This window comes from Oncorhynchus tshawytscha, linkage group LG13 (assembly GCF_018296145.1).
Source record: "Oncorhynchus tshawytscha isolate Ot180627B linkage group LG13, Otsh_v2.0, whole genome shotgun sequence".
Lineage (NCBI taxonomy): Eukaryota > Metazoa > Chordata > Actinopteri > Salmoniformes > Salmonidae > Oncorhynchus > Oncorhynchus tshawytscha.
The window spans coordinates 16,861,394-16,887,708 of NC_056441.1; the positions used below are offsets into that span (position 1 = coordinate 16,861,394).

At 45.1% G+C, this 26,315-nt stretch overlaps 1 protein-coding gene across 2 annotated transcripts in view; it reads left to right on the top strand.

The window, feature by feature from the left end:
- Positions 1-5,471: 5,471 nt before the first annotated feature.
- LOC112265809 (zinc finger protein 385D) overlaps positions 5,472-26,315 on the top strand; it is a 31,745-nt gene continuing 10,901 nt past the window's right edge. Inside the window, exons 1-4 of one of the 2 annotated variants that reach the window (XM_042295255.1) lie at positions 5,472-5,686; positions 9,569-9,690; positions 22,209-22,319; positions 24,621-24,774. In XM_042295255.1, the coding sequence (XP_042151189.1) occupies positions 5,677-5,686; positions 9,569-9,690; positions 22,209-22,319; positions 24,621-24,774 (397 nt within the window). In that variant the 5' untranslated portion in view covers positions 5,472-5,676. The remainder of the gene's footprint in view (positions 5,687-9,568; positions 9,691-22,208; positions 22,320-24,620; positions 24,775-26,315) is intronic. The other variant, XM_042295256.1, reaches the window with a different exon arrangement.

Here is a 26,315-nt window from a genome sequence, read left to right on the forward strand (position 1 = left end):
TCACTCTCGCTCTTTCTCTTTCTCTCTGCACTATACTGCACTATGTTGCACCTAGATCTAGGTACAAGATGTAATCTGGTGGAGACCCTTCTGGTAACTACAGTATCCACAGACAGAATGCAGCCATCAGATATCTCTCCAGCCTATCCAGCAGTGTTTACTGCAAGGTTAACCATGAAGTGATTAGCATATTAGCTGTGTTTATGGTTCATCTGGTGTTACAGATCAGCCTAGGGACAGATCCGCCTGGCTCCTGAGGTTGGACAGGGAGTTTGGTAAATTTGTCCACCTGTCTGAAATGTTCAAAAAGGCACTCTGTGACCGATCAGGTTTCAAACTGGGTCATTGGCACTGGCATAAGACTGTTACCCTGCTGAACTCTAACTCAATCCCCATTTCACAGGCAAGGTTACTTACTCATGGTTCAACTTCAGGCCAGGGAAGCTTCGTTCTATTCTGTCCTCCTACCATCCATACCCTCCTACATATGTATGGAGAGCTGACTGGTGGTGCTAGCTCTAATCAGACATGTGTTGATCAGACTGGTTGGGATGAGGGCGGAGCATTAGGTTTACAGTCAAGGAGGTCTAAATGTTCTCCAGGGCTGTAGAGTGTGTGTGACTTTTCCTAAAATGTTGGTTCTTGTTCTGCGTCATTTAGGCTGGTGTTGTCTGAGTGTCCATTTGTGGATACATTTGATACATTTTTCGTAATGGAAAAGCAAGTGGAAATTACACATTTCAGAAGCATTTTTAAACCTCAAATACAAGTTTTAAAAGTTCCCCTAAAACAGGGTTTTCATATTAAGAAACAATATCTGTAGAGATTACTATAGATCTTCCACAAAATACTGCATGACTACATTCTACTGACCTCTACATGTGTAAGGAACATCAAAGGCTATCACTGTGTTGGACTATGTCATTTACAGTATACATTATATAGCCTACTATGTGTGTGTGAGCTCCCCAGGGGTGTGTGCTCAGTCCCCTCCTGTACTCCCTGTTCACCCACAACTGCATGGCCAGGCACGATTCCAACACCATCATTAAGTTTGCAGACGACACAACAGTGGTAGGCCTGATCACCGACAATGACGAGACAGCCTATAGGGAGGAGGTCAGAGACCTGGCCAGGTGGTGCCAGAAAAACAACCTATTCCTCAACGTAACCAAGGCTAAGGAGATGATTGTGGAATACAGGAAAAGGAGGATCGAGCACGCCCACATTCTCATCGATGGGGCTGTAGTGGAGCAAGTTGAGAGTTTCAAGTTCCTTGGTGTCCACATCAACAACAAACTAGAATGGTCCAAACACGTCAAGACAGTCATGAAGAGGGCACGACAAAGCTTATTCCCCCTCAAGGAACAAAAAAGATTTGGCATGGGTCCTGAGATCCTCAAAAGGTTCTACAGGAGCAACATCGAGAGCACTGGTTGCATCACTTCCTGGTACGGCAATTGCTCGGCCTCTGACAGCAAGGCACTACAGAGGGAATTGCGTACGGCTCAGTACATCACTGGGGCTAAGCTGCCTGCCATCCAGGACCTCTACACCAGGCGGTGTGAGAGGAAGGCCCTAAAAATTGTCAAAGACCCCAGCCACCCCAGTCATAGACTGTACTCTCTACTACCGCATGGCAAGTGGTACCAGAGTGCAAAGTCTAGGACAAAAAAGCTTCTGAACAGTTTTTACCCCCAAGCCATAAGACTCCTGAACAGGTAATCAAATGGCTACCCGGACTATCTGCATTATGTGCCCCCCCCCCCAAGCCCCTCTTTTACGCTGATGCTACTCTCTGTTTATCATATATACATTGTCCCTTTAACTATACATTCATGTACATACTACCTCAATTGGGCCGACCAACCAGTGCTAACGCACATTTACAAACCGGGCTATTTGCATTGTGTCCCGCCACCCACCACCTGACTACCCCTCTTTTACACTACTGCTACTCTCTGTTCATCATATATGCATAGTCACTTTTACCATATCTACATGTACACACTACCTCAATCAGCCTGACTAACCGGTGTCTGTATGTAGCCTTGCTACTTTTATAGCCTCACTACTGTTTTTAGCCTGTCTTTTTACCGTTGTTTTATTTCTTTACTTACCTATTGTTCACCTAATACCTTTTTTGCACTATTGGTTAGAGCCTGTAAGTAAGCATTTCACTGTAAGGTTTACACCTGTTGTATTCGGCGCATGTGACAAATACACTTTTATTTCATTTGATTTGATTTGTGGGTGTGTGTGTGTGTGTGTGTGTGTGTGTGTGTGTGTGTGTGTGTGTGTGTCAAATTAAATAATATTGTCATAAACATATATTTAGCAGATCTTATTGCGGGTGTAGCGAAATGCTTGTGTATCGTGTTTACCCACATGTAATGTATCTGTGATGTGGAATCTCATTCCAAGTTCCCCCGCTGAAGATTTATCATTGGAATGTCTCCAATGTCTGTATTTGTTGAAATACATATCCCACATTTCATTGACTACCGTCATCACATAAACACATGATCCAATGGCCTGCAGATCCCCATGGTGATGTTTTTGTGGTCACCAATCAGGTGGCCTGAATGATTGTTGACGTAGCATTTCAATCCTCTCGACCAGGAGATGTAGAGTGGATCTGGATTACTATAGGAAGTACATACAGTATATGGATGGAACCTAGAAGTGACCTCTTTGAGCAGAACAGAAATCCCCAAGAATGAAAAGAAAGAAATGAAGAACTATCAAAACGAGCAATGTCAGAGTCTGGACTATATATACTGAACAAAAATATAAACTTAACATGTCAATTGTTGGTCCCATGTCTCATGAGCTGAAGTAAAAGATCCCAGAAATGTTCCATACTCATAAAAAGCTTATTTCTCTCAAATTTTGTGCACAATTTTATTTTCCTCCCTGTAGGTGAGCATTTCTCCTTTTGCCAAGATAATCCATCCACCTGAAAAGTGTGGCATATCAAGATTAACAGCATTATTATTACACAGGTGCACCCTGTGCTGGGGACAATAAAAGGTCAATAAAATGTGCGGTTCTGTCAGACAAGACAATACCATGCAATTGGTATGCTGACTGCAGGAATGTCTTCCAGAGCTGTTGCCAGAGAATGTAATGTTAATGTCTCTACCATAAGCCGCCTCTAACGTTGTTTTAGAGAATTTATCAGTACGACCAATAGGCCACACAACCGCAGGACACGTGTAACCACGCCAGCCCAGGACCTCCATATCTGCTTCTTCACCTGCGGGATCATCGGAAATCAGCCACCCGGACAGCTGATGAAACTGAGGAGTATTTCTGTTTGTAATAAAAGCCCTTTTGTGGTGAAAAACTTATTCTGATTAGCTGGGCCTGGCTCCCCAGTGGGTGGGCCTATTCCCTCCCTGGCACACCCACAGACCATTGTATTATTTGGAGTGTGGCAGATCCAATACACCATTCCATTTAAATGCCACTCTCTTCCTGATTAATCTGTCCCAGGTGCCACGGAATGTGAGAAAACACATGTTATTGTCCTCCTCCCAAAAAGAGGGGAGGCTGGAACAGAGAGTGGACAGGAAACTGGGTTCACACACCAAAACTAATTTATATTCTGACTGTGAGTGTAACTGCAAGAGGTGTGTGTGTGTGTGTGTGTGTGTGTGTGTGTGTGTGTGTGTGTGTGTGTGTGAAACAGAGAGACAGTTGTGTACTTGAGTACATGCATTAGTACATGCACATGTGATGATGATGGTGATGATTCCAGCACACCACACACTTGCCCTTCCCTAGTGGGATGTTATGGTCCCACAACATGTCTGCCTGACATATGGGGTTTCCTTCTGACACAGTGAAGCCAGGGATGCATCTAACAAATACCTGCCTCTGGAGGAATGGAGTGAGGATGTGAAAGAATTTATACACATATTTAAACACAGGCTCATCCAAAGACAACATCCTGGGCATCCTCCATAGACTCACAGTGGATGGAATGAATCACAGTGAGGAGGCAGTGATTTCCCCCTTTTTAAGGCTGGATCACAATGTCCTATATGCCCCACTAGATCACACCACTTCTCTGCTCTTTCTCCCTCTCCTTCTCTCTCTTTCTGTGTGTGTACGTGTCTTTAGATTAACAAGAGCACCTGGCTCAGTCACGACTTGACCAATAACGTCAAATAGCCTACTACAGATAACACAGACACACCCTGTATATGGCGCCTACACCCCAATAAAGTTGTGGGAAAGGACAATAAACAACCTTGCAACAGGTGCTTCCAACAGGTGCTTTCAAAATATTTATAACACAATGCATGAGCAGTGGAGTACATCTTCACTCTCAGAGAGAGAGAGAGAACGCTAGAAAGGAGGTAGGTGGAGGGGGAGGGATACAGAAGCCCCGTTTACACCTGGTGCTAGCATCCGTCCCTTGTCCTGATCTTGTCCACATTCTGGTTGTGCCCACATTTTTAGACAGGTGTAGACGATTAAAAGATGCATCTTCCTGACCACCTTCGGAGGTAGTCAGAGACTCATTGTATCTGGATATCAATCAAGTGTAAACAGATCTGGATGGTCAAACCATTTAAATCATCATTATACATGCGTATTAATACACACTTGTACATGTGTAAAATAGGACCAATATAGAGAAGCATGCAGCTGCAGATTATGTGGGATGACACCACTTGGTCTATGAATCTCAAACGCCTGATCGGCGAATCTCAAAACACAGATGGTATGTGCTCGCGCAACCCTTACTCAAGCCGTAACACAGTAGACGTTTTCTTGTGTCCTTCTGTTTTGTATGATATGTTATGTTTCTGCGACATGTCTGAATTTGTAACTTTCCCTCCAATTCGTATGATATGGTTACATCCACCGATCTGTATGATAAATTACGAATTTCAATTACTATTATATGTTACGAATTTTCATACTTGTTAATGCCATACTTGTACATTTTTTTTGTGAAAAATCTATACAACCAAGCTAAACCAAACTTCAGCTGTCACCTGAATAAATTGGCTACACTAGCTATCTAGCTAGCTCTCTGTCACCATTCCACATCCTGTCTCAGCTCACGTCTCACAGCGTCTGTGTCCTGAGAAGGTATCTGCTGAAGCCAGACCCAATTGCAAATATAATCCACCAAATTCTTCTTCTTCTTCTTCTTATTATTATTATTATTATACCAGCATCTAAAATCATTGACAGGTAGCTTGATGAAAAGCATCAATAATAGTTTTAAATAAATACATACATATTATTTTGAATAAATATCTCAAATAATTTGGATAGCCTACATGGAGGTATCAGGAAATATGGTCAAAATGCAGACACAGTGGACAGATAAGAGAAACATTTTAGCAGGATGTGTAAACGGACAAACCTTGATCAGATAGTGATTGGAACATAATGATCAGATGACAAAACCCACATGTTGGAGCAAGGTGTAAACAAGGCTAGAGAGACAGCGAGGGAGTTGAGAGGAAGGAGAGTAGCCTACTACAGCAGTGAGAGGTAGACTATTGTGGAGGAGACAAGACTCATTCCGGACCCATCGCACAACTACGTTGCACTAGAGTCGATCTGGCTGCGGGTGAAAGACTTGAGCGGCAGGAGCTGAATTTGCATGACGACGGACTATTGCCTGTTGATAAATTGACGAAAACCAGGATGTATTTTGGTAAGTAGGTACTTCTACAGTAGGAAATTATCAGAATGCATTTAGGTAGCCTAAATATATATGTATATATATTTGTTTTTACGGAAACGGGTTATACAAATTAAAATGTATGTCCCAAGTCTAATCGATATTGTTTTTATGGCTCAGTAGCTTAAATGCGCAGATAGTTGCTTCATTTAAAATGTGTCAGGTAAAGATGCACTCTTTGCGGGTGTGTGAAACAGAAATAGCCTGTTGCCCATCCTGTATGTTGCCCATCCTGTATGTCGCCCATCCGGCAAAGTTGTTAAGTCTGCCTTTTTGTTTTGTTTCCTTTATATATTCCAAGCACTTGGTATAGCACTTAATGTTGCATGAAATGTTTTACAAAATGTATTCTTGTGTAATGCAGTATAGTATAGCCTAATCAAGTCCAAGTGGGCAAAACGTTAGTTGACAAATCCAACAGAATGTAAATCAAAACTAGACATTGAACTGACGCCTGTGCCCAGGGCGCGTTGTTTATGTTTAAGTTGACTTGGCCTACACATTGTCCCAGAGATCGGGCACAACTCTTACCACTTTCTGTCTGAATGTCTCCATGGTCCTCAAGGCAATCTGCTGGCATTTCACTGTGTTTTCATTCATGGTCTTTACTGTAATAATGATACTCCTGTTTCCTCACCTCAGAACTCTATGTGGTGATAAAGCATGACAATACTCCCTACTTCATGCCTGATCTGCTACATAATACTCATCCACAGTCTATCTGCTTCCCAAATGGTACCTTATCCTGTACATAGTGCTTTTGACCAGAGCCCTATGAGAGTGACCAATGGGATTAATTACAAATAATAGAATGCATTTGCCTCCCTGCATGTCTCTCAGCCACAGGGAATGTTATTACTATCTATACAGTTTCCATTACAAGGCTATACTCTATACAGAGAGAGAGAGACAGAGAGAGAGAGAGAGAGAGACTGAGACAGAGAGAGACAGAGCGACTGAGAGAGAGACAGACAGAGAGACAGAGAGAGAGAGCATGGGACTAAGAGAGGGACTGAGAGAGAGACAGACAGCGAGAGAGAGAGAGACTGAGACAGAGAGAGAGACAAAGAGAGCGACTGAGAGAGAGACAGACAGAGAGACACAGTGCGAGAGAGACTGAGACAGAGAGAGACAGAGAGAGACAAAGAGAGAGACTGAGAGAGAGACACAGAGAGAGAGAGCGAGACAGAGAGAAACAGAGACACTGCGAGAGAGAGAGAAACAGAGAGAGAGAGAGAATATTTATGTTTATTTATTTTCCCTTTTGTACTTTAACTATTTGCACACACTATTTGTCTTTATTATTTTTGGAGGTTTTGTGAGTCTAATGTTTACTGTTAATTTGGATTGTTTATTTCACTTTTGTTTATTATCTACTTCACTTGCTTTGCAATGTTAACATATGTTTCCCATTCCAATAAAGCCCTTAAATTGAAATGTAATTTAATTTAATTGAGAGAGAGCTGTGAACTATCTGAGAGAAAAGGCAAGAAGGGCCTTCTATGCCATCAAAATGAATACAAAATTTGACATACTAATTGTGACCAACCACCTTGATTCGGCCTTATGTAGCAAAATATGAAATTGTGTTTTTTACATTGGATTAAAGCCGAGACAGAGTTACAAAATGGTACATCATACACTGCATTTGAGGAACAATGAAAAAGTAATTCTGCTTTGAAATTCGATAAACTTGTAACCTCACTTTTGAGAAAATGGCCTTTGAATGTTTTGGTACCTACTGTAGAGCTCTTCTTTGTCTACACCCATTCAGCATCATTCACACCCTCTTAAGCTTTACCCCCACCCATCTCTTTAAGGGTTGATCCGAGCATTCTGTCCCTACAACAGCAGTCAAGCACCCAAGCTAACTGGCTAACATTGGCTAGCTTGCTAGCTACTTCCAGACACAAATGAGAGAACAGCTCACTGACCATTTTACTAGCCCTAGCAGAGCTGGTTAGGCTGTTTTTATGTTATCCAGAGTGTACACTTTTTTGCCAACGTTTACTGACACCGGCCATATTCAACGGGTGTTGAGCTTTCGGAAATGTGTCAGTTATTCTGCGCTCTGGCACATTCAGATGAGAATGCTCTAAAATCGGAGTAGATAGCCAGAGGGAATTTACCAGCTACTTCTATCAACAGTTGTCGCAGTGACATTCTATTGAAATTATTACTTACGTAGTGGAGTCTTTTGTTATGATATGTAGCTAGTTAGCTAGGTAAGCAATGAACCATAATCCCAACTCATTACGTTACTACTCTGCATGAATCTGCAAGTAGCTAACCAACCAGGTTCAATGTTAGCTAGCTAACATTAGGCTTTAACTAGCCAAGCAAATGGCTCTGAGATACGAATAATAAGATGATACACGTAACGTAACGTTAGTTAGCTAGCTAGCTAGTTAAAGTGTACTGAAATGAAAACAACGTTCTGTCAAAATTAGAAACGTGTAATATCTGAAAATGTAGCTAGTTAGACTATCTTACCTGTATACATCATGGATGGACGCTTCTTCGTGTCATGGATGCCATGGTTGCGCTTAGTTTGAAGATGTAATCCGGAGACAGCTGTTTTCTCCATCTCTTTAGCTATCATACTCGAATTTAAGCTGCGTTAGACAGGATTACCTACACATACTGACCAGCTCAAATAGACAGAAGCGTGCTATATGGCAGACCAATCTGAACTCATCTCTCGGCATGTCCAGCCCACTTATTATCTCAGCCAATCATGGCTAGTGGGAAGGTTGCTCCCTTTTTCTGTGGTTAAACCAACTGGCTCATAATTTAACAATTGTATTCGTATTTAGAGATGGCATACAAGTTTGTTATTGAGGCACATGAAGGTTCACATGTTCCAGAATCCATTTCGGCCCAAAAAAAACTTTAAGTTCAAATGACTCTCATGTGAAGTAGTGACCACGACATACGCCTAGTTTCCTGAAACGAGTCACAAGTAGGATCTGGCTAAAAATAAAATATAGAACCTATTGCTCTTTATGGTTGTGAGGTCTGGGGTCCACTCACCTACCAAGATTTCATAAAATGGGACAAACATTATTTGACCCTAAACAGAGAGTACACAGTGGCAGAATATCTGACCACTGTGTCTGAACCAAAATTAAGGAAAGCTTTGATTATATACAGACTCAGTGAGCATAGCCTTGCTATTGAGAAAGGCAGCCGTAGGCAGACCGTGCTCTCAAGAGAAGACAGGCTATGTGCACACTGCCCTCCAAAATTAGGTGGAAACTGAGCTGCACTTCCTAACCTCCTGCCAAATGTATGACCATATTAGAGAAACATATTTCCCTCAGATTACACAGACTCACAAAGAATTTGAAAACAAATCCAATCTTGATAAACTCCCATATCTATTGGGTGAAATACCACAGTCTGCCACCACAGCAGCAAGATTTGTGACCTGTTATCACAAGAAAAGAGAGAGAGAGAGAGAGCGAGAAAGGGGGAGATAGAGACAGAGAGAGGGGGGGACAGAGAAAACACATGCACAAACACAGACTCACACATACACACATACACTTGTAGGGTAATCAGGTCTAATGGTTGTGCAGCAGGGTGTGCGTGGGCCTCTGATTGATACGATTATATATTCTGGTTCTGAATCAAACTGTAATCAGGCTCTGTAGAAATGCAAAAACAAAAACATCACTCGATAATCAGGAACTCAGCCACACAAACAAAGCTAATCACAGAGGAGGACACATTAATGAGTTTATGTCCTTGCGTGTGAATGTCAGTAAAGCTGTGATTGACCCCCTCTCCCTCACCCTCTTTTTGTAACGAGAAAAATCTGTTTAGAATTGACTTGATCACTGCGTCTCCTAGGTAACGTCTGTCAGAACACCACCATGCACTCTTTGGCCCGTGGGCCCTCTGCGAATGGTGCCCAAACCTCCATGGCGCTGAAGCCCCTCCTCCCGTTCAGCCTGTTCCCTGGCTTCAGTGAAGTGAGTAGTGGCAATCACCACCATCACCATAGTTACAATGCTGTCAATCACTTTGTTGTCATCACAGAAGATTGATGCCCATACCACCCAGAGCCATATATTTATATGTAAATATATGGCTCTGTTTCCACCTACACACTTGTGTAGATCTGAAGAGATTAGATAAGCAACCGATGTTATTACTGGTATCTCTGCTTTACCCTTCTGATAGGCCAGGTGGAAACACCCCCTAAGGCTTGATTTGGGATTGGGCGCCTGTCACAATAATCCATATTGACACTGAGGTGACCTAGAGTGACCCAGCTAAGGGCCACAACCATTGACAAAGAAAGGTGGGACTCTGCAGGATGATATTCGTCTAATGGTTTAATCATCATGTCACACTGCAGAGACTGAAATCTGGTAAAACACAGCAGTTGAGAAACTAATTTATTACAGTACATGTCAGTTAACCATCTCCCATAGAGATTAGGTTCAAATCAACATGGATAAGTAATACACTATGGGCCTCCTGAGTGGCACAGCGGTCTAAGGCACTGAATTGCAGTGCTTGAGGCGTCACTACAGACATGGGTTTGATCCCAGGCTGTGTCACAGCCGGCCGTGACCTGGAGAAACATGAGGCGGCGCACAATTGTTCCAGCGTCGTCCGGGTTAGGGGAGGGTTTGGCCGGCTGGGTTGTCCTTGTCCCATGGTGCTCTAGCGACTCCTTGTGGCGGGCTGGGTGCCTGCAAGCTGATTGTGCGGCTTGGCAAGGTTTCGGAGGACGCATGGCTCTCGACCTTCGCCTTTCCCGAGTCCGTACGGGAGTTGCAGCAATGGGACAAGACTGTAACTACCAATTGGATATCACAAAATTGAGGAGAAATAATGCAGTCTGTCCTCCATGGGCCCACCATGCGTGCAATTTTCTGTCCGCTTAAAAACTCTGAAATGCAGAGAAACAACATATCACTCTTAATATATATGTATAAATTCAGACCTGACATACCGTACATTGTTATTTTTGTTTTGTTGTTGTCTCTTAGTTAGTAGTACACAATTCTTTGACATTTCTCCACACATCCTGAGGTGAGCTTTACTCCAGTGGTTCCGTGGACCACCAGGGTACTGCAGGTGGTCTGCGATTATTATTATTATTTCTTTCTTTTTTGCAGATTTTTGTTTATTACAGTTTTTTTTATTCCAAAAATAATAACAGTTGGGAGTATTAATGGTATTATAAGCAATGTTACATTACTTTTCACAATGTAAATTGTTAACAATAATAATAATCATAATAGGCCTTTCATTTGTTACATTCATTGCTAAATATGGACTACATTTGGCCTCCCGAGTGGTGCAGCGGTCTAATTCACTGCATCGCAGTGTTGTGCCGTCACTACAGCCGTGACCAGGAGTCCCATGGGGTGGTGCACAATTGGCCCAGCGTCATACGGGTCTTTCTATTAGAACTCTCAGTCCAGGGCTTTCTATTAGAACTCTCAGTCCAGGGCTTTCTATTAGAACTCTCTGTCTAGGTCTTTCTATTAGAACTCCCTGTCCAGGACTTTCAATTAGAACTCTCTGTCCAGGTCTTTCAATTAGAACTCTCAGTCCAGGACTTTCAATTAGAACTCTCAGTCCAGGACTTTCTATTAGAACTCTCTGTCCAGCACTTTCTATTAGAACTCTCTGTCCAGGACTTTCAATTAGAACTCTCTGTCCAGGACTTTCAATTAGAACTCTCTGTCCAGGACTTTCAATTAGAACTCTCTGTCCAGGTCTTTTTATTAGAACTCTCTGTCTAGGTCTTTCTATTAGAACTCTCTGACCAGGACTTTCTATTAGAACTCTCTGTCCAGGACTTTCTATTAGAACTCCCTGTCCAGGACTTTCTATTAGAACTCTCTGTCTAGGTCTTTCTATTAGAACTCTCTGTCCAGGACTTTCTATTAGAACTCCCTGTCCAGGACTTTCAATTAGAACTCTCTGTCCAGGTCTTTTTATTAGAACTCCCTGTCCAGGACTTTCAATTAGAACTCTCTGTCCAGGTCTTTCTATTAGAACTCTCTGTCCTGGTCTTTCTGACTACTCCCTGCCCCCGAGACATGCTGACTAGTCCTGCCCCCTGAGACAAGCTGACTAGTCCTGGCCCCTGAGACAAGCTGACTAGTCCTGGCCCCTGAGACACGCTGACTACTCCTGGCCCCTGAGGGCTCTCCTTTCTGCGCTTGGTAATGAATGTGTAAAATAATTCTATGCCTATGACAAGGTTTCGGAGATAAACAGCAAAACACTTACTCAGAGGAGAATGTTGCCACTTTCACTTCATTTTCATTCCCTCATTTTCAGTGTTTTAGGCTAACACCTACACTTCAAAGTGTGCGTGTTTTGGCCCCTGAGACACGCTGGCTACTCCTGGCCCCTGAGACACGCTGACTAGTTCTGGCCCCTGAGACAAGCTGACTAGTCCTGGCCCCTGAGACATGCTGACTAGTCCTGGCCCCTGAGACATGCTGACTAGTCCTGGCCCCTGAGACATGCTGACTAGTTCTGGCTCCTCAGACAAGCTGACTAGTCCTGGCCCCTGAGACATGCTGACTACTCCAGGCCCCTGAGACATGCTGACTACTCCTGGCCCCTGAGACATGCTGACTACTCCTGGCCCCTGAGACATGCTGACTAGTCCTGGCCCCAGAGACACGCTGACTACTCCTGGCCCCTGAGACATGCTGACTACTCCTGGCCCCTGAGACATACGGACTAGTCCTGGCCCCTGAGACATGCTGACTAGTCCTGGCCCCTGAGACACGCTGACTACTCCTGGCCCCTGAGACATGCTGACTCGTCCTGGCCCCTGAGACATGCTGACTACTCCTGGCCCCTGAGACATACTGACTACTCCTGGCCCCTGAGACATGCTGACTAGTCCTGGCCCCTGAGACACGCTGACTACTCCTGGCCCCTGAGACATGCTGACTAGTCCTTGCCCCTGAGACATGCTGACTACTCCTGGCCCCTGAGACATGCTGACCGTGTAGAACCCTTTTGTGTTCCATGTAGAACCCCTATCACAGAGGGTTCTACATGGAACCCAAGAGAGTTCTACCTGGAACCAAAATGGGTTCTACCTGGAACAAAAAATGGTTCTCCTATAGGGACAGTCGAAGAAACCATTATGGAAACCGTTTTTCTAAGTGTGTACCAAGTCACTCGGAGGGCCATCTGTTGTCACGTGTTACTGACACCATCAACTTCAGGACACACTCGTGACATGAATGATGCAATTCATGTTCCACTTTTAAATAATTAAACAAGCATGAAATTCAAATGAACAAAACCCCCCTGCAGATTTACAAAATATAAACCCGAGTAACAATTAATGATGCCGTATTCAGAAATCACTCCACCGTTTCCTGGTTGGTAAAATCCTAATAGTTTGTGATGAAACAAGCAAGTATAGTGAAGAGAATCATAGTACCATCTAAACCCCTGTGAAATATATTTTCCATAACCAAAAATATTGAATTTTCAGCTGTTTGAAGCTAGTGAACAAAACTGAAAGTAAAACACACAAAAGTCTGAGAGTCTCGCCTCTCTGTCTGTCTGTCTGTCTGTCTGTCTGTCTGTCTGTCTGTCTGTCTGTCTGTCTGTCTGTCTGTCTGTCTGTCTGTCTGTCTGTCTGTCTGTCTGTCTGACTGTCTGGCTGGCTGTATGGTGGTGGTGATTGGTCAGTAGGTTTTGCCAGAATGTTAATGAAATCTGGCTAGGGTAATGGGAATCCGCCCCCTCTCTCAAAAACAGCACTGATGATTTTAACCTGTGTGTGTTTCAGTTGCGTTTGTGTGTACAGTTGAGCTGAACCCTGGCTGCGCTGTCAGTGTTTGTATTTGTTTGTGTGTGTGCGCATGTGCGCGTGTGCGTGTGTGTGTATGTGTGTGTGTGTGTGTGTGTGTTACTGTTAGCATTTTCCCCAGGAGTCTGTAAGCGCACATACCCTCCAGCATGTATTTTTGTTTGGCGCCCACATGGGGTTGTCATGGTTACAGGAATGTGTGTGTCGTGTGCCAAGCAGCACGTCTAAAGGAGAGCGATTGATGGGTTGTTTGGCTTGTTGTGTGGTGTTTCTTTTGGGAAAGGCAGAGAGGAGGGCCATAGTGTCCTAAGTGGCCTCTTCGTGAGTTGAGAGAGTTAAACAAACACTCACTCATTCATTTCAGTTCCACATTAAATACTGGCGTTGTCTAATAACAGTCAAGATATTGCAATGCAATAACGGTCAAGAGATGTAATAACAGTCAAGAATGATTACCCTACAAAAGAACCGCCATCCTTCTGCATGTACTCCGATTCAACCAGAGCCGTACTGACTAGTCTCTCTGTCCACAGCCATAACTCATACTACTGACTGTAATGACCATGATCATCTCAAACTCAGAACTCTGTCTGTCACCTCCCTCAGAGGGACCAGGAAGTGGGAGCTCCAGTACAGCGGTGTTCATACTATGCATGATCTGTTTCTGTCTACTGACACGTAGCCCTTAACTCTCTTTCCTACAGCACATGAAGTAGACAAATTACAGGTTATAGGAGGGATGGAGAGAATGACAGGTGACATTTGTAAGTGTGAAAAGAGGAAGATACATACAGACAGATAGAGAGAGAAAAGGAGAGAAATTCAAATAAAAAAATCTAATCAAATGTATTTATAAAGCCCTTCTTACATCAGCTGACATCTCAAAGTGCTGTACAGAAACCCAGCCTAAAACCCCAAACAGCAAGCAATGCAGGTGTAGAAGCACGGTGGCTAGGAAAAACTCCCTAGAAAGGCCAAAACCTAGGAAGAAACCTAGAGAGGAACCAGGCTATGTGGGGTGGCCAGTCCTCTGCTGGCTGTGCCGGGTGGAGATTATAACAGAACATGGCCAAGATGTTCAAACGTTCATAGATGACCAGCAGGGCAGATAATAATAATCACAGTGGTTGTCGAGGGTGCAACAGGTCAGCACCTCAGGAGTAAATGTCAGTGTAAAGGAGAAAGAGAGTGATTGGTTAGAGTTGGGAGAGTGTAGTGATGGGTTAGGGTTGAGAGGAGAGTGTAGTGATGGGTTAGGGTTGAGAGTGTAGAGTGATGGTTGAGGGGAGAGTGTACAGTGATGGTTAAGAGGATAGTGTAGAGTGATGGTTAAGAGGAGAGTGTAGAGTGATGGTTGAGGGGAGAGTGTAGAGTGATGGATTAGGGTTGAGAGGAGAGTGTAGAGTGATGGGTTAGGGTTGAGGGGAGAGTGTAGAGTGATGGGTTAGGATTGAGAGGAGAGTGTAGAGTGATGGTTGAGGGGAGAGTGTAGAGTGATGGTTGAGGGGAGAGTGTAGAGTGATGGTTGAGGGGAGAGTGTAGAGTGATGGTTGAGAGGAGAGTGTAGAGTGATGGGTTAGGGTTGAGAGGAGAGTAGTAATGGTTGTATGGAGAGTGTAGAGTGATGGGTTAGGGTTGAGAGGAGAGTGTAGAGTGATGGTTGAGGGGAGAGTGTAAAGTGATGGGTTAGGGTTAAGAGGAGAGTGTAGAGTGATGGTTGAGAGGAGAGTGTAAAGTGATGGTTGAGGGGAGAGTGTAGAGTGATGGTTGAGGGGAGAGTGTAGAGTGATGGGTTAGGGTTAAGAGGAGAGTGTAGAGTGATGGTTGAGAGGAGAGTGTAGAGTGATGGTTGAGGGGGAGTGTAGAGTGATGGGTTAGGGTTAAGAAGAGAGTGTAGAGTGATGGTTGAGAGGAGAGTGTAAAGTGATGGTTGAGGGGAGAGTGTAGAGTGATGGTTGAGGGGAGAGTGTAGAGTGATGGGTTAGGGTTAAGAGGAGAGTGTAGAGTGATGGTTGAGAGGAGAGTGTAGAGTGATGGTTGAGGGGGAGTGTAGAGTGATGGGTTAGGGTTAGGAGGGGAGTGTAGAGTGATGGTTGAGAGGAGAGTGTAAAGTGATGGTTGAGGGGAGAGTGTAGAGTGATGGTTGAGAGGAGAGTGTAGAGTGATGGTTGAGAGGAGAGTGTAGAGTGATGGTTGAGAGGAGAGTGTAGAGTGATGGTTGAGAGGAGAGTGTAGAGTGATGGTTGAGAGGAGAGTGTAAAGTGATGGTTGAGGGGAGAGTGTAGAGTGATGGTTGAGGGGAGAGTGTAGAGTGATGGTTGAGAGGAGAGTGTAAAGTGATGGTTGAGAGGAGAGTGTAGAGTGATGGTTGAGAGGAGAGTGTAGAGTGATGGTTGAGAGGAGAGTGTAAAGTGATGGTTGAGGGGAGAGTGTAGAGTGATGGTTGAGGGGAGAGTATAGAGTGATGGTTGAGAGGAGAGTAGTGATGGTTGAGGTGAGAGTGTAGAGTGATGGGTTAGGGTTGAGAGGAGAGTTTAGTGATGGTTGAGGGGAGAGTGTAGAGTGATGGGTTAGGGTTGAGGGGAGAGTGTAGAGTGATGGGTTAGGGTTGAGAGGAGAGTGTAGAGTGATGGGTTAGGGTTGAGGGGAGAGTGTGGAGTGATGTGTTAGGGTTGAGAGGAGAGAAGAGTGATGGTTGAGGGGAGAGTGATGGGTTAGGGTTGAGGGGAGAGTGTAGAGTGATGGGTTAGGGTTGAGAGGAGAGTGTGGAGTGATGGGTTAGGGTTGAGAGGAGAGTGTAGAGTGATGGGTTAGGGTTGAGGGGAGAGTGTAGAGTGATGGGTTAGGGTTGAGAGGAGAGTGTAGAGTGATGGGTTAGGGTTGAGGGGAGAGTGTGGAGTGATGGGTTAGGGTTGAGAGGAGAGTGTGGAGTGATGGGTTAGGGTTGAGGGGAGAGTGTAGAGTGATGGGTTAGGGTTGAGAGGAGAGTGTAGAGTGATGGGTTAGGGTTGAGGGTTGAGGGGAGAGTGTGGAGTGATGGGTTAGAGTTGAGAGGAGAGAAGAGTGATGGTTGAGGGGAGAGTGATGGGTTAGGGTTGAGGGGAGAGTGAAGAGTGATGGGTTAGGGTTGAGAGGAGAGTAGAGTGATGGGTTAGGGTTGAGAGGAGAATGTAGTGATGGGTTAGGGTTGAGAGGAGAGTGTAGAGAGTGATGGGTTAGGGTTGAGAGGAGAGTAGAGTGATGGGTTAGGATTGAGAGGAGAGTGTAGAGTGATGGGTTAGGGTAAGGGTTGAGGGGGAGTGTAGAGTGATGGGTTAGGGTTGAGGGGAGAGTATAGAGTGATGGTTGAGGGGAAAGTGTAGAGTGATGGGTTAGGGTTGAGGGGAGAGTGTAGAGTGATGGTTGAGGGGAGAGTGTAGAGTGATGGGTTAGGGTTGAGGGGAGAGTGTAGAGTGATGGGTTAGGGTTGAGGGAAGAGTGTAGAGTGATGGGTTAGGGTTGAGGGGAGAGTGTAGAGTGATGGGTTAGGGTTAGGTTTAAGAAGAAGAGTATGATGGGGAGAGCTGAATATGACATTGATGAGACAGAAACATAGGAGGTGAGAAAGAGGGGAGGAAGGAATGGAGGGAGGGGGTAAAGGAGTTGATTTATATGAATTCATATATGTTTGTAAAATGTGAAGAAAAAAACTTTATTAATGAATATTACTTAAACAAAACCAGTAAAGTAGTGGTCAGAGAGCTATGGGTTTAAAGATGATCATGTAAAAGTTAAGTTAAGGAGTGAAGAGGGTTCATCGTGGAACAGACGGGGTGGAATGTGGAGTGCTAGATCAGAGAGGGGGATATAAGGGTTGACAGTACTAAAGAGTTAGGAGGGTGGTGAAGGGTTGGAAGGGGGGTGCTGAAGAGTTAGTAGGTGGGGAGTGGGGGCCTTAAGGTCACAGAGTACATGATAGAAGACAGCAGAGGAGAAAGGCTTAGAGCAGACACACACACACACACACTCTTGCTTGTGCATACAGGAGCACATAACAGGCTTAGCGTGTCATCACAGTTGGACCTCAGAAGCACATAACAGGCATAACATATCATCACAGTAGGAATCAGAAACACATAACAGGCTTAACATATCATCACAGTAGGAATCAGAAGCACATAACAGGCTTAACATATCATCACAGTAGGAATCAGAAGCACATAACAGGCTTAACATATCATCACAGTAGGAATCAGAAACACATAACAGGCTTAACATATCATCACAGTAGGACCTCAGAAGCACATAACAGGCTTAACATATTATCACAGTAGGAATCAGAAGCACATAACAGGCTTAACTTATCATCACAATAGGAATCAGGAGCACATAACAGGCTTAACTTATCATCACAATAGGAATCAGGAGCACATAACAGGCGTAACTTATCATCACAGTAGGAATCAGGAGCACATAACAGGCTTAACATATCATCACAGTAGGAATCAGGAGCACATAACAGGTTTAACATATAATCACAGTAGGAATCAGGAGCACATAACAGGCTTAACTTATCATCACAATAGGAATCAGGAGCACATAACAGGCGTAACTTATCATCACAGTAGGAATCAGGAGCACATAACAGGCTTAACTTATCATCACAGTAGGAATCAGGAGCACATAACAGACTTAACTTATCATCACAGTAGGAATCAGGAGCACATAACAGGCTTAATAATGTATCATCACAGTAGGAATCAGGAGCACATAACAGGCTTAATAATGTATCATCACAGTAGGAACTCAAGCCCCTTTCTTCCCACATCCACACTGTCCCTCCAGTTGGAAGGAATTTATCCCTAGGTAAAAAGTGCGGAAGAATTTTCTAAGTGCAGTCTAGTTTGACAGCCTCATGATAGAAGTCCTGTTCTATGGGTTGTTATGGTTCATTATTAGAAGGATGCTAAATCCAGGAAAGTGTTGTGCATGTTTAGTTCTGCAGCGCTCTCCATCACACACATGCACACACACACACACACACACACACACACACACACACACACACACACACACTCCACATCTCCATACTCCCACCAGATGGCCTTTGAAGACGTGACTTACAGCCTCTCTGAATATCAGTGTTGTTTTACTGCTCGTTCCGTTTTACACTGCAGGTCATTGTTTTGTTTTGCTTCAGAAAGCCCATTCCCCTTTTATTGGAGTGTCTGCTTATTAAAACCCCACTATAGGTAAAGACCAGAATCACACACACACACGCACACACACGCGCACACACACACACACACACACACACACACACACACACACACGCACACGCACACGCACACACACGCACATGCACACACAAACACACACACACACACAAGCACACACACGCACAAGCACACACACACGCACAAGCACACGCACAAGCGCACACACACGCACACACACGCACACACACATGCGCACACACAAACACATACACAAACACAGTGTGATAGCAGGTCAAGTCCAGAAACACACAGTGAGATAATGATACAGCACACCAGGCCCAGGCAGTTTTGCTCTCCGTTTTATCACTTGTTTCTATACGGTCGTAAAGAGACACACTCTGGCACTCCACTGGAGGAGAGAGTTCCTTGGTTGTATCTCTACCCAGTTGTTATTACATTTTATACAGGAGGAGGGAGAGGAGAGAGACAGGAGGAGGGAGACAAAGTCAGCTAATAAACAAAATCAAACAATATTTTATTTAACTATAAGATTTCAGATTTAAAGTATATATTGTGATCTGGCCAAGTGGTGAATTGTATTCCTCTACACTCATAGAAAAAGATTTCCAAATGTGTTCTTTGACTGTCCTCTTAGGACACCCAGTAACTCTGCATGAGGATGTCTGACCACCACTTCCCTACTCTAGGTTCTATCTAGAACCTAAATGGGTTCTTCGGCTGTCCCCATAAGATAGCCCATTGAAGGACCCTTTTTGATTCCAGGTAGAACTCCTTTGGTTCGCATCTAGATCCTGTAAAGCAAAAGGGTTCTACCTGAAACCGAAACCAAAAAAGGCATTACTGTGAGCTCAACCGCCCCATTTAAAGTGCCACCAGCCACCACTGATCCATGTCTATGGACCACCTTGCTTTTTGGCCAAGCAAGCTCAAGAGTTCATCTTTGAACTTGTCGAGGTGAACTCACAGATGCTCCTCTCATCCCAGAGTTTTCCAAGCCCGTCTCTGTGGACAACAATGACCGTCACCCTCTAGAGGGGTGTCCAGTGAGTGATGTTGGACCTGCCCACCTTTTAAGGGCAATTTGAGGTCTTTTGGGGTATTTACTGTTAAAAGGTACTAAGTACCCTGTGATCCGTTATGGAGAGATAACTTTCTCTTTCTTTTTCTCTACCGTGACCACTTGATCAACCAAACCCAAACCTCATTTTACCACTTGATTGCTGTTGAAAGGTTAGTAACCATGCACTCTGTTATAAGGAACATAACCATTATTTTGAGTCTCTGGCAGCCTCTGGCAGCCTCTGGCAGTCTCTGGCAGCCTCTGGCAGTCTCTGGCAGCCTCTGGCAGTCTCTGGCAGTCTCTGGCAGCCTCTGGCAGTCTCTGGCAGTCTCTGGCAGCCTCTGGCAGCCTCTGGTCAAAGGCAGTACATTACATAGGGAATAACAGTGCAGTAATATCTAACAATTTCACAACAAAACACACAAATCTAAAGTAAAGGAATGGAATTAAGAATATATAAATATTTGAGCAAGCAATGTCAGAGCGGCATAGACTAAGCTATATATGGGACATAGCTTCTGGCTACTCAGCCAGCCTAGTCAAGGGAGAATTTAAAGTGACAGTCATGCCCTTCTTACATCAGCTGATATTTATATAGCCCTTCTTACATCAGCTGATATATCAAAGTGCTGTACAGAAACCCAGCCTAAAACCCCAAACAGCAAGCAATGCAGGTGTAGAAGCACGGTGGCTTGGAAAAACTCCCTAGAAAGGCCAAAACCTAGGAAGAAACCTAGAGAGGAACCAGGCTATGAGGGGTGATGCAGACTGGATCCCGCTGCAGCGAGGGAGACGTGATGCAGGGCAACCTGGCACCCTCTAGCACCAGGAGGGGAAGAGCGGGAGCAGACGTGACAGTACCCCCCCCCAGCACTAGGCATCTCACCTGGCCGAACCGGCCGAGACATGGGTGCTGGGCAAGCCATTTGGGGCGTGGAAGCCCGACGAACCGACAGGGGTGTGGGAGCCTGGCGAGCCGGCTGAGGCATGGGAGCCTAACATCCAGCTGAGACAAGACGCCTGTCGATCCCGCTGCAGAGAGGGAGCCCGACAATCCAGCGGACGGGATGGAAACCTGCCGAGCCAACCGAGGCAACGAAACCTCTCGAGCCAGCCAGGGTGTGGAAGCCCGACGGGATGGAAACCTGCCGAGCCAACCGAGGCAACGAAACCTCTCGAGCCAGCCAGGGTGTGGAAGCCCAACGGGATGGAAACCTGCCGAGCCAAACGAGGCATGGAAACCTCTCGAGCCAGCCAGGGTGTGGAAGCCCGACGGGATGGAAACCTGCCGAGCCAACCGAGGCATGGAAAACTCTCGAGCCAGCTAGGGTGTGGAAGCCCGACGGGATGGAAACCTGCCGAGCCAACCGAGGCAAGGAAGCCTCTCGAGCCAGCTAGGGTGTGGAAGCCCGACGGGATGGAAACCTGCCGAGCCAACCGAGGCAACGAAACCTCTCGAGCCAGCCAGGGTGTGGAAGCCCGACGGGATGGAAACCTGCCGAGCCAACCGAGGCAACGAAACCTCTCGAGCCAGCCAAGGTGTGGAAACCCGACGGGATGGCTTAGGCACCCCCGGTTCCATCGGTGGTGTCCCAGAGCCAATGTCACCATACCAACTGGAATGCCAGTACTCCCCGATGCTTCGTATGATGGCTGATGCATTGATTGTTTTTGTCTTTGTTTTCTTGTATGCTGACGCTGTTCCTGTCTCGTTCCATGTCCATTCCTTATTAAATGTTTGACTCCCCCTAACTGCTTCGCCTCTCTAGCGTCAACTCATGTGACACTCCTCCACTAACTGAGCTACAGAGGACCATTTCAGGTCTCCTTCCTCAACATTGACCTCTTCATTAACCCCAGTCTTAACCCTAGTCTTAACCCTGCACTTTAGCCTAGTCTTAACCTTACTCTTAACCTTACTCTTAACCCTAGTCTTAAACCTACTCTTAAGCCTAGTCTTAACCTTACTCTTAACAATAGTCTTAACCCTACTCTTAAGCCTAGTCTTAACCTTACTCTTAACCTTACTCTTAACCTTACTCTTAACCCTAGTCTTAACCCTACTATTAACCCTACTCTTAACCCTAGTCTTCATCCTAGTCTTAACCCTACTCTTAACCCTACTCTTAAGCCTAGTCTTAACCCTAGTCTTAACCCTAGTCTTAACCCTAGTCTTTTCCCTATCCTTACCACATTTTCTCTCTTGTTTAGTTTGGGAAGGTAGGCATTAGTCACCATCTGTTATAAGTAAAGGAAGGACCATTACTCTAAGCTTGTTTAAGTCTGGGAGCATTTGAGGTACTCTAACATTGAACTCTTGCTAAACCTTTGCTCCTGCCCTAGTCTCTGCCCTAGCCACAGCTCAGTAAATCATCCCCCTTTTCACTCTTGTTCTTGCAGATGGACCGCGTTCACAAAATGCTGATTGGTCCAGGGGTTGGGCTAGCCACGCCCCCTATGAGGAAACCCAGCTCATCGTGTGTTGTGTGCCGACTGAGGTTCAACTCGGAGGTAGGCAGAGTTTGACCTCATAGAGGGCAGTACAAGGGGTGCTTGAGAACTCTACTGTCTCAACACTCAGAAAAAAAGGGTTCCAAAAGGGTTATTTGGCTATTCCCATAGGAAAACCTTTTTTGGTTCCAGGTAGAACTCTTTTGGGTTCCTACATTGAACCCAAAAGAGTTCTACCTGGAACCAAAAGGGTTCTACACTGAACAAAAACATAAACGCAACATCTAAAATGTTCGTCCCATGTTTCCTGAGCTGAAATGAAAGATTCCATAAATTTTCCATACGCACACAATGCTTATTTCTCTCAAATTGTGAGCACAAATGTGTTGAGCATTTCTCCTTTGCCTAGATAATCCATCCACCTGACAGGTGTGACATATCAAGAAGGTGATTAAACAACATGATCATTACATGTTCATTTCTCTCCCATAAGCTGCCTCCAATGTCGTTTTAGATAATTTGGCAGCATAACTACGTCAGCCCAGAGCCTCAACATCCAGCTTCTTCACCTGCGGGATCGTCTGAGAACAGCCACCTGGACAGCTGATGAAGCTGTGGGTTTGCACAACCAAAGAATTTCTGCACAAACTGTCAGAAACCGCCTCATGGAAGCTCATCTGTGTGCTCGTCATCCTCACCAGGGTCTTGACCTGACAGCAGTTTGGTGTTGTAACTGACTTCAGTGGGCAAATGCTCACCTTCGATGGCCACTGGCACGCTGGAGAAGTGTGCTCTTCATGGATGAATCCCGGTTTCAACTGTACCGGGCAGATGGCAGTCAGCGTGTATGTACAATTTCTAGAAGCTGAAAATGTCCCATTTCTTCCATGGCCTGCATACTCACCAGTCATGTCACCCATTGAGCATGTTTGGGATGCTCTGGATCGACGTGTACAACAGCGTGTTCCAGTTCCAACAATATAAAGAAACTTCACACATCCATTGAAGAGGAGTGGAACATTCCACAGGCCACAATCAACAGCCTGATCAACTCTATGTGTCTCGCTGTATGAGGCCTGGTGGTCTGGTGGTCACACCAGATACTGACTGGTTTTCTGATCCACGCCCCTCCCTATTTTTAAGGGTATCTGTGACCAACAGATGCATATCTGTTTTCCTAGTCATGTGAAATCAATAGATTAGGGCCTAATGCATTTATTTAAATTGACTGATTTCCTTATATGAATTGTAACTCAGTAAAACCTTAGAAATTGTTGCATGTTGCGTTTATATTTTAGTTCAGTGTACATGGAACCGAAAAGTGTTCTTCAGAGGGTTCTTCAAAGCGTTATCCTATGGGGACAGCCAATTAATCCTTTTAGGTTGTAGATGGCACCTCGTGCCTGGTCTTTCTCAACATGCAGGGATTGTCAAATGTGTTATTTAGTTATTTTATTATCTGTTCTAAAAGCAGCAGCTACTCTTCCTGGGGAATATGCAAGTGTTGTGTGGGTGTAAACCGTGTGAGCGCAAGCTTGAAATATTGGATGAAGTGTATGAGATGAAATTCTCTGAGAGTTTATATATAAATTGCCTTGGATAAGAGTGTCTGCTAACTGACGAAACTGTAATGTTAGATCTCTGGCTTGACGCTGTGGCTATATGACTTGATGACTTGAGAACATACTAGTGCATAGTCATTGGGCTTGTTGTTGTATCTTGTGTGACTCTCTGATTCTGGTTGTATTGTCTCTCTGTGTAGAGTCAGGTCTCATCCCATTACAGTGGTTCTGGTTGTATTGTCTCTCTCTGTGTAGAGCCAGGCCTCATCCCATTACAGTGGTTCTGGTTGTATTGTCTCTCTCTGTGTAGAGCCAGGCCTCATCCCATTACAGTGGTTCTGGTTGTATTGTCTCTCTCTGTGTAGAGCCAGGCTTCATCCCATTACAGTGGTTCTGGTTGTATTGTCTCTCTGTGTAGAGCCAGGCTTCATCCCATTACAGTGGTTCTGGTTGTATTGTCTCTGTGTAGAGCCAGGCTTCATCCCATTACAGTGGTTCTGGTTGTATTGTCTCTCTCTGTGTAGAGCCAGGCTTCATCCCATTACAGTGGTTCTGGTTGTATTGTCTCTCTCTGTGTAGAGCCAGGTCTCATCCCATTACAGTGGTTCTGGTTGTATTGTCTCTCTCTGTGTAGAGCCAGGCTTCATCCCATTACAGTGGTTCTGGTTGTATCGTCTCTCTCTGTGTAGAGCCAGGCCTCATCCCATTACAGTGGTTCTGGTTCTATTGTCTCTCTCTGTGTAGAGCCAGGCCTCATCCCATTACAGTGGTTCTGGTTCTATTGTCTCTCTCTTTGTAGAGCCAGGCTTCATCCCATTACAGCGGTACCAAACACTTCAAGAGGCTCAAAGCCCTCGACCCACTGGACTGCAAGACCAGAGCCCCTGACGCAGTCAGCAAGAGCCCTGTCTCTCCCTGCCCTGTGCCACCCAGCTCAGACTACAGTTCAACAGGTTGGTGTGTGTGTGCCAGGGGGGAGAAAGGGTAGACAGAGAGAGGGGGATGATGTGTGTGAGCACGTGTGTGTGCGCGTGCATGCGTGAATGAGTGCATGCGTTAGGGTGTGTGCGTGTGTATGTAAGTGCACGTGTGCGTGTGTGTGTGTGCGTTCAAGGGTGTATTTGTAAATATGTGCTGACATCAAACACATAAAGGCTCCTTGTAGCTTTGATCATCCAGACCATCCCTTCTAACAGACCCTGCGTTTCCTGTCACCTCTCTCTATCTCTTTGATGCGTGAGCAAGCCTCTCGTCTGTCTATCTTCGCTGCCATATAGAGCAGATGGACTAAAACGCTGAAAGGCATTCAACTCTCCTCTCTCTAAATGACCCTGTATACATGTAGACACACATTCTCACTAATGAGTCTTTAGAGGTTCAAACGCAGCACTTTGTTTGTGTGTCTGTAACATATGCAGATCTGGGAGTATGTGTGCAGGAGTTTGCGTTGTTTGTTAATCCAAGATGGCGTAGCAGTGCAGACGTGGTTTGTTGTCCTCTCGTTTACTTTTTGTATTTTTCATCTTTTTTATATATATTCCACTGTATTTTTCAATCTCTTTTTCCATTTTAAAATTAAATATACCTTCCGGTAACCCGCCTCACTCATTGTGACACAGATCCACAATTTTTTTAGACCCTATCGCCAAAACTTTCATCAGAAGGTAGCCAGCTAATTAGCTAAGTTACTCGCCATTTAGTCATTGTTAGCCACTGCTAGCGGCCTTTACCCTCTGCTCAGGCACCAGCTGTTTTTTTAGCCTGGATAATACCTGCCAGCCTCAGACTGTTTTTCTCCACTACAACGCCAAATTCCTGTCGACCATTGATCATCACAGCTAGCTATCTTCAACTGAGTGACCCAGCCCCGAAGCCAGCCCTGAGCCATGCGCATCTCCCGGCTAGCAAACGAAATTCCCACAACTACAATACCTCTTTTGCCATCTGGCCCGGTCCCTTCGTCGACACAGCGCCCCGCCGTACCACCACGACTGATCCGCAGACGTAATTCCATCAGCTGTGCCTTCAACCGGCCTTTGCCGGACGACGGAGCAGACGCTTCTACATACCCTGGACTGCTAACTTTAAACGGTGTGTCTCCCGCGTGGTAGCGTAGTAACGACTACCTAGCTGCTTCCCTGTTTCATCTATTGCTGTACACTGGACCCTATGATCACTTGGCTATATAGCTGATGCCTGCTGGACTGTTCATTTATCATGATACTCCACTTTGTTTACCTTTGTTTATCTGTCACCTTAGCCCTGAACTCAGGCCATGTGTGTAGCTAACCTACCCTCTCTGCCCATTCATCACCATTTTACCTGCTGTTGTTCACTTAGCCGATTAGCTGTTGTTGTCTTACCCGTTGATGACTTAGCTAGCTCTCCCAATCAACACATGTGATTGCTTTATGCCTCGCTTTATGTCTCTCTCAAATGTCAATATGCCTTGTATACTGTTGTTTTTGATAATTATCATTGTTTTAGTTTACTG